This window comes from Lepidochelys olivacea (genome assembly GCF_965140295.1).
Source record: "Lepidochelys olivacea isolate rLepOli2 genome assembly, chromosome: 9".
NCBI classification, from domain to species: Eukaryota; Metazoa; Chordata; order Testudines; family Cheloniidae; genus Lepidochelys; species Lepidochelys olivacea.
Window position 1 is genome coordinate 62,033,614 of NC_140419.1, and position 24,290 is coordinate 62,057,903.

Genomic DNA, 24,290 nt, shown 5'->3' on the forward strand with positions numbered 1-24,290 from the left:
TCTTGATATTCTTGTTGTCCATATAAATATTCAATCCTTTTTAAATCATGTTAAATTTTGGCTTCAGTGACTTCCGGTGGTAGCAAGTTCTGCAGCTTAATCACATGTGAAAAAGTCTGTCCTTTTAGTGGTTTTTAATTTTCCATCCTTCATTTTCATTAGTGTCCTCTTTGTCTGGTTTTGTGACACAGGCAAATTTCCTAACCTGCTGTATCTAGACCAGTCACTATTTTATATACTTTTCTCATGCACCCTTTGATTTGTTTCCTTTCCAAGGTAATAATCCAAATCTTTTCAGCCTCTCTTCAACTGAGAATTTTTGAAGACACTTGATCTTAATTCTGCAAGCTTCTTTTGGACATAGGCTGACCCGATAGTGCATGCAATATCCAGATGAGGCCACCCTATATAGAGGCATTCTAATATTCTGCTTATTACTCACTGTCTCATCCCTTCTGCATCTTAATATCTTGTTAGCTTTTTGGTTTAGACGATTTTCAGTAAGATCAGATTATTGAATAAATGTAAAATGCATAACTGCACAATGAAGGTAGGGGCATGAAGCCTTGATTAATGAGGATTGTGAAATGCACAGAAATCCTAACAATCAGTGGCACAGCAGAGACTAAAACTCATAGTCTTTGGGTTTGCAGCTCAGTACACCTTCCCCAGAGCTCCTGGGAAGGAGCAGGAGGAAGAAAAGATGACTGTCGCTCAAAAAAACATGGCATTTTCTGTGGTAAATGACAGATCTGGAGAGACATGAGTATCCTGTGACACTGGGCAGCCCTGTAAAGAGACAGAGAGCAGCTTCTCCCGGCTTGCTATGTTATTTACAAAGATGTTACATTCAAGAATAAATGGAACAGAGGAGTATTGATCTCCAGATCAGAAGTGCAACAGAACAGCATAAGGCATAATGTTTCCTCTTAAAAAAGAGGAGGGGAAAAAAAGGCAAAAGAAGGCAACAGGTTCTTCTTAAATGTCAGATAAAATAAGCAGCAAGAAGATGTATCTGTCTTCTCCAGTATTGAGTTTAGCCCTGAGTAAACAGCCTGTAAATCAAAGAAGATGCAAAAGACACTTATTGGAGCTAAGGTCTATAAAAGGTGAAATTCAAGCCATCATTAAAAATCTTTGAAGTGTTGTAGAAGAATAAGCAGACTGAGTCACCAGGCCAGCAGCTGGCTGGAATGAGCAGGCAGACACCATCGCAGGCATGGATGAAAGGTTGGAAAAGAAAAAAATTATTGACCAAAAAAGCTGCAAAAGGCAAAACAATGCGTCGCTGAGAGAACAAAAAAGAAAGGAACAATTTTAACCATATGCATAACTTTAAGCATGTAAGTAACGTCACTGACATCATCAATGCATACATTTTAAGGCCCAAAGGGACCATCGCAATCATCTAGTCTGACTTCCTGCATAACATAGGCCAAATCAATTCATCCAGTGATTCCTACATCAAGCCCATATCTGGTAGTTGAGCTAGAGTATATTTTTTAGAAGGAGACAATGAATCTTTATTTAAAGACTCCAAGGGATGGAGAATACACCACATCCCTAGGGAAGTTGTTCCAGTGGTTAATTGCCATAACTGTTAAAATAATTTATCTCGCCTGAATTTATCTAGTTTCAGCTTCCAGCTGTTGGATCTTCTTCTGCCTTTGTCTGCTAGCTTGAAGAGCTCTCTTCTGTTAGAAATCTTCTCCCATGGTAACTACTTACAGACAATGATCAAGTTGCCTCTGGACTTTTTGCTATGATAAGCCAAACAGATTGAGGTTCTTTAGTCTCTTGCTGTGAGGCTTGTCCAGATCTCAAATCTTTTTTGTGGTCCTTTTCTGAACCCTTTCCAATTTTTCAACATCCTCTCTGAAGGGTGGATACCAGAACTGGACCCAGTATCCAGAATTGGTCTCACCAGTGCTGCATATAGAGCTACTCCTGTTTGACATACCAATGTTTATAAAGCTAAGATTCACACTAGCCCTCTTAGCCAATGCATTGCACTGGAGCTCATGGTGAGTTGGTTCTCCACCATGATCCCCAAGTCATTTTCAGAGTCGCCACTTTCCAGGACACAGTCCCTCCTCCTGTACATGTGACCTACATTGTGCCTAGCTGTATGGCCTGAAATTTGACTGTATTAAAATGCAGATTGTTTAAATGAGCCCACTTGATCAATCAGAATGTTAGGAGCTATGGCTGCTTGGCCATGAGGTGGCTGGAGCACAGCTGAAGTGGGCGTATAGAAGGGATGGGTGGGAAGTTGGAGAGACAGGTTATTTCTGGTGTTAAAAATGCTTGTTACTGGCACAGATACTGAAGCTGTGTGGAGGGGAAAGGGGAGCTCACAATATGGTACAGTTCATATTAATCTTAGTGGAGGCAATAAGGGACTACACTGTCAGTATGAGTTTTCAGTTATCTTACGGCTGTCCCTTCCTGTGAGTTTTAACAATCAGTGTTGTAGGAATCGTCCTGATGAGAACAGGGTCCTCAGAACTTCAGGATCTCACCCCCAGACTGCTTTCTTAGGCAGAGAAGAAGAGAGAAATTGACAGACTGGATCCAGCCCAGTCTCCTGTCCCTAACAGGAAGCTGCAAGAAAACCTGTAGGGGGCAGTTATGGGATCACCTGTCTATGGGAAAGCCTGGGTTCCTGTTACCAAACTGGTAAACAACGGATATGCTGCTTGTTTAGGAAATCTGACGTGAGAGTGAAATGTCTGGAACATTCAGGCTGTCTTGTCAGTTGCTGGTCTAACTTGAATTGCTCATTTTTCTCTGAATAGTCATGGAACGCATGGCCCAGCTCTCCGTGCTGCAGCTGCTGGTGTACCTCCTGCCTCCCTGTAACAGTGACACCCTGTACCAGCTATTGCAGTTCCTGAACAAGGTGGCACAGCATGCCCAGGATTCCACAGGTCCAGAGAGACCAGAGGTACTGGCTTCAGATGCTCATGCACCCATAAGGCTTTGCACTGATATGTATCTTCTGTAGGGGTGGTGACATAGGAAGGACAATGGCAGTTGCTTGCAAGTGATCTGTGCCTCCTTACTTTTCCAGTTTTTGCAGCATCAGAGTACAGTGTTCTAAAAGGATTTCCCATGTTTTCTGAGTAGTGGCTTTGTGTTGTGATTGGATCCCATGTAAGCTGCATCCTTAGCACATTATGCCATGACCTCAAAAGGCATTACTCTTGTACTACGATGCCTCTGGTTTCCTGCACTATATACTGGGTGGCAATATATGTCAATATACTCTGTTATGTAATATATAATATACTCTCGTTAATTATTCTGCACCCAGAACTCTGCAGTCCTTCTGCATGAGTCCTGTTCACATTGCTGAAGGACTAGGAGGTTTGAAAACAGCCAGTTTCAGGGATAGTTCTAAGCTAAACATGGAAATCTGGACTCCCTCATACTGAAAACAACCTGAGCCATCCCAGCTCCTCAGTGTACCTCCAGCCATACCACCTTGTGCTATGAGCCTGGCAGATCTAGAAAGCTAAATGAGGTTGGGTTAAGAATTCCCAGAAAAACCTACCCAAAGTAGCATTTGGTGTTGTTGACTAGGCAGGAGCACCCTTCCTGCTGCGTCAGCACAGAGCCACTTGTCAGCACAGCATTGAGGTAGCTGCAGGAGGTGCTTTGTGCCAGATGAGATACACAACTGAAGTCCTGACCATTTGTGGTCATTTAAAGATCCCATGCAAGAACTGGGAAAGTATCCCTGGTATCCTAGGTAATTTTCCATTTAGAGGCTGTAGGCAAGATGAATTATTTGCAGCATCCTTAAATTGTTTGTGCAGCTACAACTGAGCATAATGCATGTTATATGACATTGTCTACGTCCCTGCCCTGAACTGTTCTATACTGTTCTTGTGTATTGTTTAACAACTGTCATGTTCCACCTCAGAAATGGCAGGTGAAGTTGTTCTTGTATATAGTCTGTAGAGTGTCGTGGGATGGAATGGGCTATGGAAATGTTATTTGTTACTTTATTATTTGAGCTGTGCAACTGAGCCCATCATGGGGGACAGGTACAAAGGTTGGACTGATGCTTATAGAAGGTGGGAGGGAAGGAGCTTTCAGACACTGCAAGCCAGCTCAAAAAATTCTCCTGGGCCTGCTTGCTGATCTAGTGGAAGCACAATGGCAGATAGAGTCTTTGCTCACAGGGTAGTGGAGACTAGGGTGGAGAAGGAGAGTCTCACTGCGCCATGAAGCAGCCCGGTTCTTCTCCTGGGAAGTGGTACTCAGCAGTTTTCCTTTCGCCTCAGCCATGGGGCAAGGGATAGCACCTGGAGCGAGTTGTGTTACTGGGTTGGTATCTGACACTAATTTCTGTGTTTGGTTGTTAGATTCCTGGAAATAAAATGACAGCCTCAAATTTGGCTACAATTTTTGGCCCCAACCTCCTGCAAAGAGAGAAGCTTCTGGAGAGAGACCCCAGTGCCCAGGCCATGGAAATGGAAAACAGCGCTTCTATCATCCTTGTGCTCCAGAGTTTAATTGAGAACTATGAAGCCTTGTTCATGGTAGGGAAGGAGGCATTTACAGTGAACACATTTCCAAATCTTCCCCTCCTCTTTGCAGTCTCCTGTCATGGCAGTGGAGTGGGGCAGCAGCCACAGCCTGCCTTCTTAGTAGGGAGCTTTGTAACTGGCCTGCAGAGACCTGATTTGTTCCTTGTGTTGATATGAGTTGTGCGGTAGAGATTCATTCTGGGTCACATCGTGATTGGCTCTGGCAGGGGAATGCAGGGCAGAAGGTCGTGCAAGGAACCCTCTCCTTCTTTCCCCTCCCCTCTCAGCTTCTGCAGCCCATGCAAAGGCCAATCACAGAGCAGGCCCTGTGACCAGGAACTGCTCGCCTCTTGCCAGCTTTTTGAGAGCAAGTCACCTGGATGGGGGAGAGGAGTGGCAGAGCCAAGGGTTCAGCCCCATTGCACTGCCCTGCCAAGCAGTGCCAGCTCCCTGGGAGAGGGACCTGCACTATCCTCATTCACAGATAGGCCAGAAGGGACCCTTATGGTCATTAGTCTGAGCTCCTACAGGCACAGGCCAGAGAATCATCCCAGAATTTCTCTCCATACACCCCTCCCTCCTGCACAATTGGCCAGATCTGTTCTGGGATTTGGGTTTTTTTACCTTCCTCTAAAGCATCAAACATTCTCCACAGCTGCAGATGGAACACCAGACAGGGTGGTACAGAGAATTCTCTTTCTAAGTGTTTGGCTGGTGTGCCTTGCTCGCATGCGCAGTGTCAAACTGATGGCCAGGTTTCTATTTGGGAAGAAATTTCCCCCCAGGTCAAAGAGACAGGGACCTTATTTTTTTCCCCACTTTCCTTTGCAATATGGGGTGCGAATCGCCTACTGGGATCACCTGGGCATCTCTCACATTTGGGTGAAATTTGATGGCCTGTGATATACAGGAAGGCAGACTAGATGATCCAATGGTCCTTTCTGGACTTAAATTCTTCGAAAACTACGAAAATCGGTGAAGATAATTTCCAGGCTCTGCAGTGAGAAAACCAGGACTGCTTTTGAAAGACGGGACAGGTTCAGGCACAAAGAAAGAACTTACGATGGACTATTTCAGGAACAAGAAAGAGCTGATCCATGAGGACAGACAGGGTCAGCGGAAACTACCTAAAGGCTCAAAAGGAGACGACAACACAACTCTTGTAGCAACTAGCTTCTGCACATGTGCTTGTATCACCCGCCCAGTGATGCAGGTCAATAATACATGCAGAACTGTTGCCTGCTCTCTAGCTTACTCACACCTATTCCAAAGGCATTCCACTTCTGCACATGGACAGGGAAAACAACTGGCATCTCCAAGACATGCAGCCCTATGTGTTTGGGTTTGTATAATAAAGTCTATTCAGAACATATCTCTCTGTGTGAAGAGGACAGCAATCATACGAAGGCATTTGACTTGGTTTGGAGGGAAGCATTATGGAAAGTAGCAAATTCATATGGGGTTCCAGATAAGATAATTGCAATTGTTGGGAACACTGGGGCATGGCCACTAGGTAACTTGAGGGGATGGAAGACCACAAGTGTTAATAAAGCCCCCTTGCACTAGGCCCCGGTGTCCTTGCCCCCCCCCCTCCTGCCTGGAGGCACTCGCAGCAGCTTTGTGTGCTAGGCCCAAGTGTCCTTGGCCCCCCCGCCTGGAGGCACACACAGCAGTTATGCTAAGAATTTGCAACAGTATGTTGCAGAGTCAAACTGCCTGAAACTAAGCAAGGCCAAACAAAAAAAATATAAAAAACCAATGCTAAATAAAGCAGCTTTATATATAATTTAACAAATAATACAAAAAATCAAAAAACTAGCTAAAAACTAAATTGGCTGGCTATATAAATACTTAAAGCAGCTTGCTATTAAATAAGTATGCAAAAAAAAATGTATAAAAGCCTATGTAACTTCCTGCTCTGTTATGCAGAATTTAAAATTTTATTCTCCCTGTACCTTTTTGCAGCTGCAAATAAACTTTTCTGCTTCTCCACCCCGTTGTAATTATTGGGTGTAGCACACCGGGTAACAAACCACTCCAGCTGTTGTTCAGCCTCTCGGCACTGGGTGCCGGCAACAGCTTTTGGCGTCCCTGGGTAAATATGCTAAAAATATATATATATAAAAGCCTATGTAACTTCCTGCTCTGTTATGCAAAATTTAAAATTTTATTCTCCCTATACCTTTTTGCAGCTGCAAATAAACTTTTCTGCTTCTCCACCCCGTTGTAATTATTGGGTGTAGCACACCGGGTAACAAACCACTCCAGCTGTTGTTCAGCCTCTCGGCACTGGGTGCCGGCAACACAATTATAAACGTTAAGTATAAAGAGTCCTGTAGTGCTGTAAGAATTAAGAAGCTGGTTCAAGTCAAAGTTTGGTGTAAAACAAGGGGGCAAGGATTCACCACTGCTTTTCATCGTGTTCTTTAACTGCACAGTAAGAATGTTAGATGAGTTGGAGGGTGTGACACTGGAGGATTTAGGACAGGGGTTCTCAAACTGGGGGTCGGGACCCCTGAGGGGGTTGTGAGGTTATTACATGGGGGGTGGGGAGCCGTCAGCCTCCACCCAAACCTTGCTTCACCTCCAGCATTTATAATAGTGTTAAATATATAAAAAAGTGTTTTTAATTTAGATGTGGGGGTCGCACTCAGTGGCTTGCTATGTGAAAGGGGTCACCAGTACAAAAACTTGAGAACCACTGATCTAGAATTAAGCTCCTTGGCTTATCCAGATGACATTGTACAACTGGCAGACACATTTGAATTCATGATAATACTCTTTGCTCCCTTGGAAAATTGTTGTAGTCCTTGTGGACGTACAATAAATGCCAAGAAGGTGAAGTGGTTGTATCTGGGAAAAGGGATAATAGATAAAGTGTTGAAAGGCAGCAGTGGTGATGTCACAGAACCAGCAGAATGTTATGTGTATTGAGGAAGCTTGGTCACTGCGCCGAGGGTTCCATCAAGAATGAAGTTAAAAGGCAATGTGCCTTAGCTACATGTGCTGAATTGATGAAATTTATGGATTGATGAAAACATTCTGTTGAGTGCCAAAGTAAAAATGTATCAACCTAGTGTGCTAACAGGGTTACTCACTGGTCTGAAAGCAGCTTCATTAAATAAAACAGACCTCAGAAAGCTGGAGGCAGTCGAGATGAGTTCTCTGAAAGATGGCAGGTGTAAAGTGGAACAATTTTAAGACAAATGAAGAAGTTAGAAGGAGAGTAGGAAGTGAAATCAAGGTATGGGACTGGCTACAATTGACAAGATTATGAGGGTGAGGACATTGCAGAAGACAAACAAATGAAAGGATGCCAAAGAAAATAATCCAAGCACAACCAAGGTCAGTTCAACCTAAAGGCCGGCCACTGACTAGACGATGAAACATGGTATGCAGGAACATGCCCAGGCTGGGCAGGGGAAAGGTATCTACATAGTAAAAGTATGAGCCAACCCATCTGTTTCCTCCCCTTAACATCAAATCAAGGGGGAAATGTAAAAAAGGTTGCATCTAATACATAAGAAAAAACCCAGCAACAACAGAACAAGCAATGAGCTGTAATAGCAACTGGAGGTAACTTGTGCCTGTACCTCAGTGATCAGTATGCTCCATTCCCAGTTCCCGAGTGCACACAGTGTTTCTAATTGGGCTGCATGCCAAACGCAGGCTCTGCCAGTTAGAAATAAGTCTTAGGGGACATGGCTTGTCTTTTTGCTGCACATCAACTGCATCAAGTGTGATTGGCTCCTGACTCCAAATCACCTTTGTTTTAACACATATGATGCAATAGGAAGATGCATCAATCACCACATGAGTCCCTGAACTGTTACAGCTCAGCCGTCTCCACTTGACTGAGCATCCCACACCAGCTGTGCATATAAGTGACTCTGCAGCGCCACAAGGTACGTAATCTGGGGATGGCTTCATGGGCCATGGCAGAAGCAGCGATGAAGAACCCATTAATGTTGTGCTGTGGGAAAACAGTTCCAGTCTCAGCCCATTTTTAATAATTCTAGTCTCATGCACTTTGTTTCGTACTCTATGTAGACGTTCAGGAACCTGCTGTGATGATTCATTGAGGCCTGTGTCACTACATAGTACCCATCTTCATCATGTACTCCTGGGCTTGTCTCTTTGCAGGCACAGAAAGGGCACATGAATTCAGTCTCTAGTGCAATACAGATTGGGAAGCCCAGTTATTTAAACCCCTCCAAGATTTTTATTGGCCTCCCTTGATGTCATGATTTTGTGCTATTTCTATGTAATGCCATGCAACTAGAGCTGAGCAAATTGATATTTTTTTTGGCTTAGGAGGCCAAACCAAACAATCCTGAAAATATTTCAGTTTGGTTCAAACAAAACCTGCATTTATTTTTGGTTTCTCTCACTGAAATGAGAAAACTGGGGAAAAAAATCATTTCAGTTTAAACAAAACTATTTTGTTTGACCGCTAACAATTTTTTCTTCAGGTTTTTGTTTTTACAAAATAAATTCGTTAAATTTCTAAACAAAATGTCATTTTGACATTGTAAGTCCAAACGTTTCATTTCAAAATGGCTGAACTGAAATGTTTGACTTTTTAAAAAATGTTTTCCATTGTTTTACTGCCCAAAACTATTTGCTGAATTCGATCTGAATTTACTAGCCTCCATCCAACTCTAAATGCAAATTTCCATGACAGTAGCACCCAGGAGGACCTGTCTGGGGAAGGTAGCTTCCACAGCTCAGTCCCTCCAGTTGTGGTCAAGGGGCAGATCCCTAAGCAGAGCTCCACTCAGTGACTACCATCCTGGAGTGCCGTACAAAATAAACTGCTCCATGGGGAGGCGTGGGGATGGTGTTGCAACAATAACTCCCTTCACTGCTGGTCTCATGCTCTGGCTCTCCACAAGTCCTGCAGCAACCTCCTCCGCCACCATGCTGCAGAACCACATATACCTGGCGACGACTTTCAAAGCCCCAGCAGAAATCTCTCTGGGTGACAAGGCATGCAAGTTGAGCCATCTTCCTGGCCTTTATTTTGAGACAAAGACTGGGAAATTATACCTGTTGTTAGGGCCTTATGGGAGTATCCTATGGACTTATGGGAGTTTGACATCTTCTCCCACAATTCCAAACGGGCAACAAGAAGGCCTTTTGAAATATCCCAGAAGCCATGGCTTCAGGAAAATGTGCTGGAAAGTGCAACCACAACAGTAGAATTAGTTTGGACGCATGGTGCTCCGGGACCACACTGGTCAGTCCTACTAGTTCAGTGATCAATTCTTTACCGGACACTTTACCCATTGTCTAGGAATCCCTGCAGAGTAATCTCCCAGTCTGACAATGCAGCCTTGTGCCCAACTCTGCTCAGACTCGCTAGGAAAAGTGTGAAGTAATATATCCATTTAAAGTCAGTGCATTGTGTTTGTGGGTAAACAGCACAAGTCTTTAGGCCTTGCATCAAACCCTGGTGTGTTTGGCTTAGTTGTTTCTGCTTGTTTTTCCTCTGAGAGGAGCAGGTGCCATATTTACCGGTCTCTGTGACTCTTGCAGGTGTCTCCAGAGGTGCAGCATGACATCCTAAGGAGGCTGTTTCAGAGAGAGCCTGATGTCATTGACTATCTCTTACGCAGGAAGGTCAACACCACTCTGTAAGTCCTTGTCAAGAAAGAATTCGAAGTGGTGGTGCCGGGGTGCCTGGGCCATTAGCTTTGCAGAAACTGAGCTTTTTGCAAAATGGCAGCAAATGCACAATGTCAGCAACAATTTTGCGAATTATGCCTTCTGTTCTTTCCTGCCTCCCTCACTCTCTCCCTCCTCCCCAACAGCCCCTTCTGTCTCCTCCCTCTGAATTCCCAGTCTTTTGTCCCCCAGGTCCCTCCTTCTCTCCAAAACATTCCCTACCCCCACTGCTTCCTGTCTCCCTCAAACAGCACATTCCCCCTCTATTCCCTCCTTCCTGCCCTAAAAGCTGCCCTCTTCATCCCCTCACAAAAATTCCTCCCGTCTTCTGTTTCCTCTCCCTCACCAATATCCCTCTGCTCCCGTCGTCTCTCTGAGGCATGCACTACAGTGCCCTCCTGACTTCATTCCTCTCAACCTCTCCGGGTACGTCTACACTGCACTAAAATACCTGACTCAGGCTTGTGGAGCTTGGGCTGCGGTCCTATAAAATTGCAGTATAGATGTCTGAGCTTGGGCTGGAGCCCGGGCTCAGGTACCCTCTCCCTCTCCTACTCCTTTCACAAACCCATTCCAAACTACCTTCCTGGATGTTGCCTGTGCCTCCACGCATGCACCTGTAACTGTCTGCCTATGCCTACGTACGTGTGCACCTGACAGTGTCTGTGTGCACCTGCGTGAAGCATGCCTGTGCTGTGAGTTTGGCTGTGTATCGTACATAGACTGTGTTTGTGTGTTTGCACCTGTGCCTGTATTTGTGTATGTGCGGGCACCTGTGCCTCTGTGTAGACATTCATAGGTTTCTAGATCCCAAGGCCAGAAGGGACCATTGTGTTCATCTAGTCTGACCTCCTGTATAACACAGACCAGAGAACTTCTCCCAAATCATTCCTAGAAAAGCATCCAAACTTGATTTAAAAATTGCCAGTCATAGAGAATCAACCATGGCCATTGTTAAATTGTTTCAATGCTTAATTTCTCTTGCCATTCAAAATGTATGCTTTATTTCCAGTCTGACTTTGTCTAACTTCAACTTCCAGGCATTGGATTGTGTTGTACCGCTCTGCACTAGATTGGACAGCTCATTATTAAATATTTGTTCCCTGTGTAAATACTTATAGACTGTGATCAAGTCACTCTTTAACCTTCTCTTTGTTAAACTAAATAGATTGAACTCCTTGAGACGATTACCATAAGGTACATTTGCTTAATCATTCTTGTGGCCTTTCTCTGACCCCTGTCCAATTTATCAATATCCATCTGAATTGTCAATACCAGAACTGGACACAGGGTTCCAGCAGCGGTCGCACCATTGTCAAATAGGAGGTAAAATAACCTCTCCACTCCTACTCGGGATTCCCCTGTTTATGCATCCCAGGATCGAATTTGCTCTTTTGGCCATAGCGTAGCAGTAGGAGCTCATGTTCAGCTGATTATGCATCACAACCCCCCAAAATCTTTTTCAGAGTCACTGCTTCCCAGGCTAGAATCCCCCATCACGTAGAGATGACCTACAATCTTTGTTCCTAGATAGATAAACTTACATTTAGCTGTATTAGAACACACATTGTTTGCTTCTGCCCATCTTACTAAGTGATCCAGATCACTCTGTGTCAGCGACCTGTCCTCTTCGTTATTTATCACCCACCCCAATCTTTGTGCCATCTGGACATTTGATCAGGGATGATTTTATGTTATCTTCCAGAGCATTAATAACAATGTTAAATAGCGTAGGGCCAGGAACTGATCTCGGCAGGACCCTACCTGTAACACACCCGCTCGATGACGATTCCTGGTTTACAATTACAGTATGAGACCTATCAGTTAGCTAAGTTTTATCCATTTAATTTGTGTCGAGTTAATTTGATATTGTTTTAGTTTTTTAATCAAAATGTCATGTGGTACCAAATCAAATCCCTTACAGAAGTCTAAGTATATTAACTATTACCTTTACCAACCACATTTGTAATTTTCATCAAAAAAAGATATCAGGTTAGTTTGACAGGATCTATTTTCCATAAATCCATGTTGATTGGCATTAATTATATTACCCTCCTTGAATTCTTTATTAATCAAGTCCCACATCAGCCGCTCCGTTATCTTGCTTGGGATCGCTATCAGGCTGACAGGCCTATAATTACCCAGCTCTTCCCATTTACCCATGCACCAGTGCCTGTGTTTGCTTGTGTCTATGCGTTGTAAGACTCATAGGCCATTTAGCTCAGGTATTTTTAGGTTGCTGGGCTGCTATCCACCCGGGGTCTCAAAGATTCTCAACCCATGTGGCTTACTGAAAGAAATGTGACAGTATCAATTTTATACACTTTATTAAAATGCTTAAACTAAAATCAGACCAAGAAAATGTATCACCAAACCTAAACTATTATAAATAAATATTAAATTAACTTAAAAATAAAGCAGCTATCAAATCATGATCAAATCAACAACCCAAACAAGTTAGTCTCTATATTGGATTGGTGTGCAAGCATCAAATTAGTTAAATCATCACACTAATAACAAAAACAATCAATCCTTATAAATTCGACAAAAGAATCTGAGAGGTGGCTGTCCACTCGGTTATAAATTCCAACTAAAGAATTTCATCAGTGTCAATCAAATCTATAACTTAAAGCTGTTTCAACCTCTTAATACTGAAACCAAATTATCTAATGTCGAAACCACAACTTCAGAGCCAATTATAAGGATTCGTTTTTAGACTTAAGTTCTCCCCCGCCCATGGTCCCCCTTTCCTCCCAAGATGTTATAATACAGACTTTAGCAGCATACTTGTGAAAAGCAGAAGTTTGATGATTATTTACCAGAAATTACAGATGACCACCTCAAATTTCTCAGGACCTTTCGACACAGAACACACTTTCATGAGTATGTTTATGAGACAATATTTAGGGCTGTTGAAAGCTGGACCTTTTCTTTCTGGGGTCTTCCCTGTGTGGGCTTTATGGATGATTAAACACAGGCATACAGTCACATGTCCACCTTCACACCCTAAAAATAAAGAAAATTAAACTGTTGGGACGTCTCCCAGTTAATAATAATAAAAAGATTCTGGGTTTTTTTTTGTTTTTTTAAAAAAAGGAAAAATAAGATACTTATGATCACTGGGGTTCCAAACCCTCCAGTTCTCACTGTCTTCTGGAATCTCATAGAGTAGGAGCTGAAGCTGCAGTCAAGGAGCCAGAGAGTGATGATCTCCAGACTGAGTGCTCCTGGCTGGTAGGCCTTCTTCAGGGTAGGGAGGCTAGTCCAAGGCTGGAGTGGCCTGGCTGTTGATGCCATAATTTTCTCTCCCCAAGGAGGCCAATCATGGTTAGCCTGCCTTCAGGGAGCTTGTTGACTGGAAAGGCAATGCTTCTTGGACTTCCCTTGGTTCTTCTGGTGTTTGAATTCCACTTGCTGCACCTCCCATTCTGGTCTTCAGACAAACCGGAAGCAAGGCCCACTTTGACACCATGTGAGCTGGTCTAGTCAGGTTTGAATTAGGACAGCATTAGCGAGCATCAATTGGGAAACTCCAACTTAGCCGGCTATCTAAAAAATATCCGGTGGTTGCTTATCACAGAGACTGTTGGTCTCTGACCCTCCCGAAATACTGAAAATTCGGACAAGTGAGACAACTTTTGGTTTTATCGAGTGAAAGTTCAACATACAAACATTTATAAAAATAGCTAACAGGAAAAACCCTAGCAACAGAACCAGTCGCTGAACAATAAATTAATTCATCAGCAAAATGAAAATACATTCATATTTAAGATAAATTTAGTCATCTACAGTTTCTTCTCTGTTCTTCTAAAAAACAGACAAATGCTCTGATTCCTCTTGCAAACAGGAAAGGGTCTATTTTGGAACTGGTCTCTAGGTCAAACAGCTTGTCATCTGAAATCTATATATTGACAGAAAGAAGTATAGCTCATCAAGATGAAATCCATTTTAAATATGTTTGTATTTTATATAAAGTCTGTGCGCCTATACAAGCTATTCTCCTTGCAGTGCGCATGCAACGGGGCCTGTGTGTTTGCCTAGGCCTGTGTCTGCCTCTCAGTGTGTGTGCACACACATGTCAGTGCTGCATGCGCACATCGGGCTCCGTGTTTGTGTGTGCATATGTCTTTAGGTGCATTTGTCTGAAGTCATCGCTGCCACCCTGCTGGTTAAAGGGGGGAGGTGCTTGGTGGGTGAACCCGACCCCTGGACCGTGGTGGGATGGAGTGGGAAAGTTCAGTGCTCCAAAAGGTGCTGACTAGCACCACAACAGCAAAGATCAAAGCAGTCAAGCAGGCTAGCCAGTAAGGGGTAGCAGCAAGCTTTGCCAGTGCCCCATACGAGCTGTGCCATCTGATTGGGCCTGCCCAGTGGAAGGAGACAGCCCACTGCTTGGAGCCACTCCTGACAGCCTCTCAGAAACTTGCTCTGAAGGTCAGAGTGGTTTGAAAGGTCACCAGCAGTTTCTCTTTTCTCCTAGAAGCACAGACAGTGATACATCTACAGAGAAACATCCTCGCTCCCTACTGGCCAGCCAAACCTGCATGCTGGCAAGTGATCAGGTTTCCTCGCATCTGTACAGCCACATCTCATTCCTAAATCTGCATATTGAGAATAAGCAGACCCAGGGCAGCCGAAGCTCCACCCTCACTTTTAATACATACCAAACTGGGCATCTTGTCCACCACAAAAAGAGAGACTTGGTCACCCAGGAAAGAGTGGGGACATCTTGGGAAACATAAATCTCTGAGGGGACTTCTCCATTCAAAGTTATCAGCCTTCTAATTCATATCAGTGCAGCTCCCCAGGTGGGAGGCACTAGTATAAACTGCCCAGATGTTTCACTGCCATATAGCAGAGCTAGACCAGATAGTGCTAAACATGTAGGAGCCCTGTCTACATAAGTACTCTCACTATTGCTGCCCCAGGGAATTACATTCTGATTTCTGCCAATGTAGACAAGGCCTGAGGATACATTCCGCTGAATTCCTGCCTGGCCTTGCCAGTGATTAGCAAGAACGTACAGAACATGTAGAGTTATTTAAAGGGTCGTCTGTAAAATTCTTGTTTGTCAAAGTCTGCTGGAGAGTTAGCATATCACAAAGTTCTGTGCGCATGTGCGTTCAGGAGGCAGAGTGCATGCAATGGCAGGGAAAGCACAGTTTGTGTGTCTGTGAGGCATGATGGCAGTGTGTGCCTGTTGCTGGTATCAAGCCTAAAAAGCCCTGGGGCTACATTTTCATCTATCGAGAAACCTAAGTTGGTGCAGAATATGGCGCCTGCTTGCTAACGTAAGCGGTGCATCTAGTGGCAGCTCATGTTTCTTGCACTCCGGGATCTGCCTGTTGGGTTCTGGGTGGACCTTAAGGTGTTGGTTTTGGCCTACAAAGCCCTGACCTGCTTGGAGCTGCCTACCTGAAAGGCCTCTCTGCCCATGCTGTGTTGCCACTAGCAGAGGCCCTTGAGCTGGACCCTTATAAAAGGAGAGCACTCTCTGCTAGGGCCCCTTTCCTTCAAATCACTCGCTGACAAGGTCCCCAGTAGTCCCAACCTGTTGACCTTTCAAGGCATGTTGCAAAGCTCATCGGATGGGATGGGCACAGGGGTAAGTAGAGGCAGCTAAAGCCAGGTTTGTCTAGGAGGAAAGTGCACTGGGATTTTCAGCTAGACAGGTCACACGATATGGGGGGCTTAGACAAGATCAGGAAGGAGAAGTGGTGCTGCTCTGGATGGTGCTTTGTAACTCCCAGGTTATTGTGTTTGTAAATGTGTGGTAAGTATCTCCAGAGCTTTGGATGGGAGCTCTTTGGGCTGGATTTTCTTTTAAGTCAAAATAAATAAGTATATATGCAAACCAAAAAGAGTAACTTTAACATTTTATAAAGGCATAATAGCACCTCTGTGTTAAGATTAGATCCAGTTTTTCATTTGAAGCAAGATTTCAACTTCTTTGTTTTGTATGGAGAATGCAATGTATCTCCCCCCAATTTACACCTCATGAATTGTGGGAAAGACTGAATTTTCTGAGCATTTTCAACTATATCTGTTTATGCGTTCATTATGAATTAATAATAATTAAAATTGAAACTTTGAGATGTTTTTCAGACTCTGCTCTTTTTTCATAACCCTTTTGCTAACAAATGGCTGGTTTGGGTCATTCACAATTTCCATCTAATTAAAACTCATTACCAGTTATCCTCAAATGTATATTTACAGTAATTAGGCTGGAATAAAAGGTAACATTTTTGTTCTATTTTCCTTATAGTCACATTTTCCTTTACTCAGACTAGGTGCCATTTTCCATAACTTACCGTGGGACTGAAGCATTAAAATTGCACATGCCCTCAGTAAGGGTGCTTACTACTTCAAGGGGCGGGGGGGGGGGGGGGGTTAGGTGAGACAGAAGGACAGTGCCCCTAGTAAAGATGGTCACCATTTCCCATTTTTAACAATGGAACTGAAGCTGACTGGAACTGTGCTCAAGAAAAGTGGCCATCATTTTATTAAAGACTTTGCTATCATACTTCTCAATCTTCAGACTTGCCAACGTGTGACAGAATATATGAAATATCTGAAATTGGGAACACTTGTGTTTGTTCACTGTGCCATAATTTGCAGATTATGATGGTTTGATACTGTAAAATGTTTAGGGACATTCTCGCTGTTTAATTCATACAAACTCCTTTTTAAAACAGGAGTTTTACCATGTGTCACCACCAGGCACCACCCCAGCTCCTCAGCACCATTTGAACACTGCACTTCTATAGTCTCAGCAAGAGTGTTACTACTTGAGCTACAGTAACCTTCTTTGAGCAGCTACTAGAGAAGAAAGAGAGAGAGACACACACACTCTCCGCGACCACTCCCTCTCTCTCTCTCACACACACGCACGCCACTGGACGGGGAAGTCTCACACACACACACCTCTGTAGACTCCTTGAACTAAGGACTCTGTTTAATTCTCAGCTGTCTGAGAGGGCTGTGGTCTTGTGGTTCAAGCAGGAATAGGAGTCAGACATTCTGGCCTGTATTCCCAGCTCTGGGAGGGAGAGGAGTGGGATGTAGTAGTAAGAGCAACAGTTACAGGCAGCATATTCAGATTCTGTGTAAGGGGCAGGATGGACGCAAACTGGCTCGGCTTTATTCTTAGCTCTGCTAGAAATGAACTTGTTCAATTTCTCAGTTATCTTATTTGTAAAATGAGGTGGCTAATACTTGATTGCCACCTAAGGGAGATGTATGATGTTTTTGCTGAGTAACAAGCCCTGGGACGTGGAGTGGTTGAGCTGTGACTGTGGACCCAGTGAACCTTCCCCTGAGAGAAAGGACATTTCCACGAGGGTGTCTCCTTGTCCTCTAAATGGGAGCCCGCTTCAGCTGAAATGTGGTACACTTAAGAGCTCTGCTTGTCATGAAAGTCAGGCTGCCACTAGTCAAGAGGACCTTGCCTCTTGGCTCTTTTGTTGGCAATGGGACCAGAACCACAGGTTATGTGGAGCAGCTGTTGTTGTGTATGGAGCTGGAATGTGCCTGGGGGGGGGGGGGGTTACCAGGGTTGCCCTCTATGGGTATGTCTATACTGGACACTAAGCCCAGATCTGAGGGGCTCAAGCTAATGGACTCATAGTTCCAAGCCCAAGCTTGAGCATCCACACTGCAGTGGGAACCCAGGCCTCACAACCATGCTGGGAGAAGTACTGGAACACCATGGAAGAGAAGCATTGCTCTTGATGAGGGAACTAGAGCAGGAGTGAGATGACCTGCAGGCCCAGCTCTGGCAAATGCAGGGTAGGAGGCATCCGTGCTCCTGAGGGCTGCAGTCTTGAGGGGAAAGCAAATGATGGAATGTTCACCACACATCAGCCCTGAAGGGGTTAACGTGGCTCAGCAGGGACTAATTAACCTGGTAGGCTACACCTGGAGGAAGATTTAGGCTTGACTGACAAGGACTAATTGAAGATGGAGCCCATCTGGGCAGGAGTAAGCAGGGGCTTGTATCAAAGCAGGAAATGTGAGTAGAAGAGGCTGCAGTATGGAGGCTCATAGCTACTCTGAGACTACGGAGAAGAGAGGTATGGAAGAGCCGAGGGAAACAGCAACAGGGTCAGAGCTTGAGCAGACTACAGTTGCATAGTGTCCCTCAGCCGGAACCTGGAGTAGGGGGAAGGCCTAGGTCCCCATACTGACCACTGGGAAAGTGGTATAGATGTGGAAGTTGCTCTGAAGACTCCCTGAGATGGGTTATAGGCGATTTGTCACAAAGAGACAGCAAGTTGAATACTGGAGAGCAAGCGGGGGAAGCGAGTGATGGAAGGGGCATTAGATTCTTAGACCCAGTCACAAGGAGACATCCCCTGTGATGAGTAAACCCCTTTACACTCACCCTCTGGTGCTCCCCATCACCCACTGTGCAGGATAGCCATCCTTGTCACTCATCCTCTAGCACCCATAGCTGCTCCATCCTCTGGTCCCTTGCCCTCTGCTGCCCTCTAGTGCTCGTACAGTTTAGCTGCCCCAGCATCTGTCCTTCACCCTTGGCTGCCCCCTAGCACACATTATACAGTATAGCTACCCTGCCCCTTGTCCTCTGCTGCCCCCTACTGTCCACTGTGCAGTATAATTGTGCCATCCCTCACACTCTGCAGCACACAAGTGTCCATTATACAGTATAGCAACCCCTGCCCTCTACCACCCCCTAGGACTCATTATACAGTATAGCTGTCCCATCTATTATACAGAATAGCTACCTTGTCCATGTCTTCTTCCTCCTCCTCTGCCCCATAACATCTATTATGCAATATAGTCAGCCTGGTCATCATCCCTTGTCATCTCTGTTGGAAGAAAGAGCAGGTTGACCCAGAGACGGATATGAGTACGGGCTTCTTTATTGTTATACTTGTTCCCCTGGACCCAATTGTCCAATAAGCACTGAATTGATTACAACAGATTCTTTTTGTTTGTTGTAATGGATGTAGGCACGTACATACTAACACCCCAAAAACCCTTATTAAGTAATAAAAACACCCATTTTGGTAGTAAACCCACCCTACATATTACACAGGCATTTTACCTTGAAAATATATTTCTTTGTAAAAATTGGTAGCCACAAATCTCCCTGGTCAGCAATTCTCAGGGGAGGGAGGAAGAGGCCATGAGCCAGGGCTTGTTTATGTAGCTGGGAAAGGAAGGGAGGAGGAGATAACACTGCTTTATCCAAAAGGTATCCTTTAGATCCTCACATTCCTTATGCAGCTGCAACACTTATCAATTCTTATAAGCAACAGGGAAGGGCAAAATATGGCAACTTATTTATTAAACAAAGAACTACAGCCTTCTTATGCCTTTGTCCCCTAAGGCCATGTCAGCACATTAGCAGTTTCCCAGGTCTCTACTTAACTCATACATATCCTAACAGTCTCCTGCTCCTAACATCCCTTATATAGTATGGGCATAGAATATCAGGGTTGGAAGGAATGTCAGGAGGTCATCTAGTTCAACCCCCTGCTCAAAGTAGGACCAATCCCCAATTTTTGCCCTGATCCCTAAATGGCCCCCTCAAGGACTGAACTCACAACCCAGGGTTTAGCAGGCCAATGCTCAAACCACTGAGCTATCCCTCCTCCATATTTAAAAAACAAACAAAAAAACCCACCCATCCCAGTCCCCAATCCCTTATCTTCTGCCACCTCATACCGTCCATAATACAGTATAGCCACCCCATCCTGCACCCTCTGTACCCCGAGTATGTTACAAGGGGTCCCTGGGGGCAGCAATCTAGACTGGTGAATAGCTGCGTCACCCCAGTCCTCTTACCTGGGGTGCCCTTTATATTGCTTTGTTGCTGTAGCCTCCAGTCTGGATGGCTCACAAGCAGCCTCCAGTACCTAGCACTCCCAGTTATGTCTGTGTGCACTTGCGACCTGCCGGTCACACTCAAGTTTTTATCTGCATGAATTATTCTACAGGGTGACCCCTGCACATGCCCTGTCCCAGACTTTTCCCCAAAATGTGCATCTTGTTCTACCCGCACCCTCTCCTGCACAAGCTCACATAAAATCTGTCATTTTGTTAGGGAATTGCTACAATTAGGACTCTTAAACCTAGCCCAGGAAGCTGTTATAGTCCCAGGCCTAAACCTAGCCCACGGAAGCCTACCCTTAGTAACCCTAACTCTAGGTTGGGGAGCCCTACTGACTCCAGGTGTAACCCTATCTTAGAGAGGCCTACCATTAGTAACCCTATCCCTATCTTGAGGATCCATACTGGCCACAAGCCTCATCCTAGGCCAGGGATCTCTATCTTTAGTCATCCTAACCCTAGCCTGGCAAGGTCTAGTGACCCCAAGCATAGCCCTAGCCCAGAGACACCTATTCCTAGTAACCCTCACTCTATATTGAGAGCCCTACTGGCCCCAAGCTTAATTCTAGCCTGGGAAACTCTACTGGCCACAGGCCTAATCCCAGCCTAAGAATCCCTACCCTTGGGTCTCTAACCCTAGCCTGGGAAGTCCTACTGACCCCAGATCTAAACCCAGCCTGCAGAACCCAATCTTTAGTAAGCCTAACCCTGGGTTGGGAATCCCTACTGACCCAATGCCTATTCTTAGTAACCATAATCCTAGCCCAGGGAGCCCTACCATAGGGCCTCTACCCTAAGTAATTGTAATCCTAACCTGGGGAGCCCAGCTGGCTCCAGGCCTAACTCTAGCACAAGGACCCCTATCCATAATAAACCCAATCCTAGCCTGGAGAATCCTACTCATAGTTACCCAAACCCTAGGGTGGGAAGCCCTACTGACTTGAGGCCTAATCCTAGCCCAGAGACCCATACCCTTTATCACCCTAACCTTGGCCCAGGGAACCCTGCCCTTAGTCACCCTAACTCTAGTCCAGGGATCCCTTCAAGCTCAAGGCCTAAACATAAGATGGGAACCTTTACCCTTGGTGATGCTAACCCTAGCCCGGGGAGGCTTAGTGACCTCAGGCATAGCCCTAACCCACAGAGGCCTGCCTTTAGTAACACTAACCTTAGCCTAAGGATCCCTCTTGGCCACAGGCCTTATCCTGGCCGGTGGGGTCCTACACTTAGTAACCCTAACTCTAGTGCCAGAAGCCCTACTGGGCCCAGACCTAACCATAGGCCAGGGACCCCTACCCTTCGTAACCCTAAGAAGGGGACCATTACCCTTGGTAAGACTAACTCTAGCCTGGAGAGTTATACAGACCCCAGGTGTAACCCTACTCTAGAGAGGCCTACCATTAGTAAGCCTAACCCTAGCTTGAGTGTCACTACTGGCTACAGTCCTACTCTTAGCCTGGTGATCCCTAGCCTTAATAACTGTAATACTAATCGGGGAAGCCCTACTGGCTTGAGGCCTAAATCTAGCTCCCAGGGACCTATGATAAGTAACTCTAACCCTAGTCCAGGGTGTCCTATCCTTAGTAAACCTAACCATAGCACCACAAACCCTACTGGCCACAGCCTAGGGACCCCTATCCTTGGTAACCCTAACCCGAGCCAAGGGAGCCCTAACCCTAGCTCTGGCAGCTGTATTGTTGCCAGGTATGACCTTGGCCTACAGAGGACTACCATTAGTAACCCTGACCCTATCTTGAGGATCTCTGCTGCCACAGGTGTAATTCTAGACTGGGGATCCCTATCCTTAGAACCCCAATTTTAGGCAAGGAATCCCTAGTGGCCCGAGGCCCCTAGGGCAAGTCACATTAGCTGCAGCCTGCCAACCCCGTAACGTTGTCCCACTGCACCAGCAACCTCAGGAGCTGCCTGCCAACACCAACTCTACCACCCAATGGGCCTCAGGCCTAGCCTTAGCATGGGAACCCAAGTCTCCCTTCCTCCCCAAATAAAGTTGCCTCCACCACATCTACAAGGGGGAGATTCATTCCCATCCTGCCAAAAGCTTGAACTGCTTCTTCACTGCCCAAAGCCTACCCTATCCCCACACCTTCCCCAGGAATCAGTAGTGTATAATCAACTTTTCCCTATGCAGCTGCTAAACTGTTAACTTCCATCCTGCCAAAAGTTGACAGTGTGGAAATAAAGTTAATATAAAAATGAATCATACAAGGCATACTGAAATGATTTGTGTTCATTTTCAAGTTTAATTTGATTTAAAAACCTTAAAGAAGTCTTCCTGTCTGCCTGTATGAGACTGGAGCAGTGTGTGTGTTGCCAGAATTAGGAGAAACATAATAACGTATTCTGGTGCTCTCAAGTGGCAAAAGAGCCTAATTACATGAGTGCTTAAAAAGTAAACCCATTTTCAGTTACATGTGAGAAGCACTTATAAATACATAAGGAGACTCACGTAAATAAGTTACACATGAAAAAGATTTGATCACCTAGTATTTAATGCTTCTGCATGCACCATCTGTACTGCTGACCTCTCCCTCAGCCTTCCCTCGCTCTTATTCAGAAAAGGAGGACTTGTGGCACCTTAGAGACTAACCAATTTATTTGAGCATAAACTTTCATGAGCTATAGCTCACTTCATCATGCATCCGATGAAGTGAGCTGTAGCTCACAAAAGTTTATGCTCAAATAAATTGGTTAGTCTCTAAGGTGCCACAAGTCTTCCTTTTCTTTTTGCGGATACAGACTAACACGGCTGCTACTCTGAAACCTGTTCTTATTCAGAAATGCATCTACTCTTACAGAAAGTGCCATGGGATTTCAAATGTCTATGCAGCAAAGGCAGGACTTCAGTTTTTAAGCCCTCATCCCATTATTAAATGGCACGATCATACAGATGGATCTCGAGAGGAAGCAGGTACCAGCGGCCAGGCGTGTACTTCATCCAGGCCCACTCCTGCAGAGGGTGTAAGTCAGTGCGGAATTTGCCCCATACATCCTCTATCCTGTAACCTCTATTCACATTCCCCTATACAAGGCTGCAACACTTATGAAATTCCATCTCCTCTGCAATACAAGTAATGCAGCATGCTGAGTTTCTAAAAGTTCATCTTGTACTCTCTCCAACATCTTGCACTGTTAGAAAAGGTTTCAGGCGGGTAGCTGTGTTAGTCTGTATCAGCAAAAACAATGAGGGGTCCTTGTGGCACCTTAGAGACTAACAAATTTATTTGGGCATAAGCTTTTGTGGGCTACAACACACTTCATCAAATGCATGGAGTGAAAAAAAAACAGTAGGTAGGAATAAATATACAGCACATGAAAAGATGGGAGTTGCCTTACCAAGAGGGGTAGCACTGACCCTCCACTTGGTAAGGTGCCACAAGGACTCTTCATTGTTTTTGCAGTTAGAAAAGTACCACAATCTCTGAAGCTTACAGATGGCATGATTCCAGTACATCTTGCTATGCTGCCTATTCACACCAATAGTGTTGACACAGCACAAGATGCATGCACATCCTAACAACCAAAACACAGCTGGTTTAAATTCAAGTTTAAACATAGCAGCTCCAGCCCTGCCTCTTTAAAGAAAAAAGAATACAGAACTTCGGGTACAAAGCTCACATTCCTGTCAGGTAACCAAAGAGCGGCCTCTACTTCCCAGAGAGCTTTCCTGTATATTTTGCTGTAGTCCTCCAGTAAACCTCACTTGTTAGAGTTTACTTCCATCAAATTTCCCTCTTATTGGGTGAGAAGTGCAGGGGAAACCAGCGCTCACACAAAGCTGTGAGCAGGCCCATCACAAAGGCACGGTTTATCCTTCTAATTAGTCCTCAGCTTGTCTTCTGTGGAATTACTAGAGGCAGGGTCACTACCGGACACTGCTCTGGGTACTCGCCTCTCTGGAAGGAGTCCCCCTGGCCGCTCTGGCGATCCGTCTGTTAAAAGGGTGGTGGCAGGGGGCACAGGCAGGAAAGACGCTGCTCGCACGGCAGGGAAGGGGAGAGAGCGCAGCTTCGCTGGGTGGCTGTCCTTCCGCCTGCATGCCCTGCCCACAGAATGCAGCAACAGGATTTCTGCTGCAATGAAGCAGCCTTCCGTTTATTTCATTCACCTTCTTGTACCGGAGTTTCTCTCCATGCCCTGACGGAAGCAGCCCTGAAACAGCGAAACCCACGGAGAGACCCGGGCTGGGCGGCCCGCGGAGCGCCC

At 45.2% G+C, this 24,290-nt stretch overlaps 1 protein-coding gene and 1 long non-coding RNA gene across 4 annotated transcripts in view; one reads left to right on the forward strand and one right to left on the reverse strand.

Annotated features, from left to right (window-relative positions):
- ARHGAP36 (Rho GTPase activating protein 36) overlaps positions 1-16,278 on the forward strand; it is a 78,810-nt gene extending 62,532 nt beyond the window's left edge. For 2 of the 3 annotated variants that reach the window (XM_084639514.1, XM_084639515.1), the window contains exons 9-12: positions 2,799-2,947; positions 4,374-4,550; positions 10,077-10,174; positions 14,686-16,278. In XM_084639514.1, coding sequence (XP_084495640.1) covers positions 2,799-2,947; positions 4,374-4,550; positions 10,077-10,174; positions 14,686-14,947 — 686 coding nt within the window. In that variant the 3' untranslated portion in view covers positions 14,948-16,278. The remainder of the gene's footprint in view (positions 1-2,798; positions 2,948-4,373; positions 4,551-10,076; positions 10,175-14,685) is intronic. The other variant, XM_084639516.1, reaches the window with a different exon arrangement.
- Positions 12,642-24,052, reverse strand: LOC311526459. Its single transcript, XR_014713013.1, has 3 exons — positions 23,977-24,052; positions 18,953-19,036; positions 12,642-13,687 (listed from the first exon to the last, which is right to left on the reverse strand). It is a non-coding gene; the product is annotated as an uncharacterized lncRNA (long non-coding RNA).
- Between the last annotated feature and the right edge of the window lie 238 nt (positions 24,053-24,290).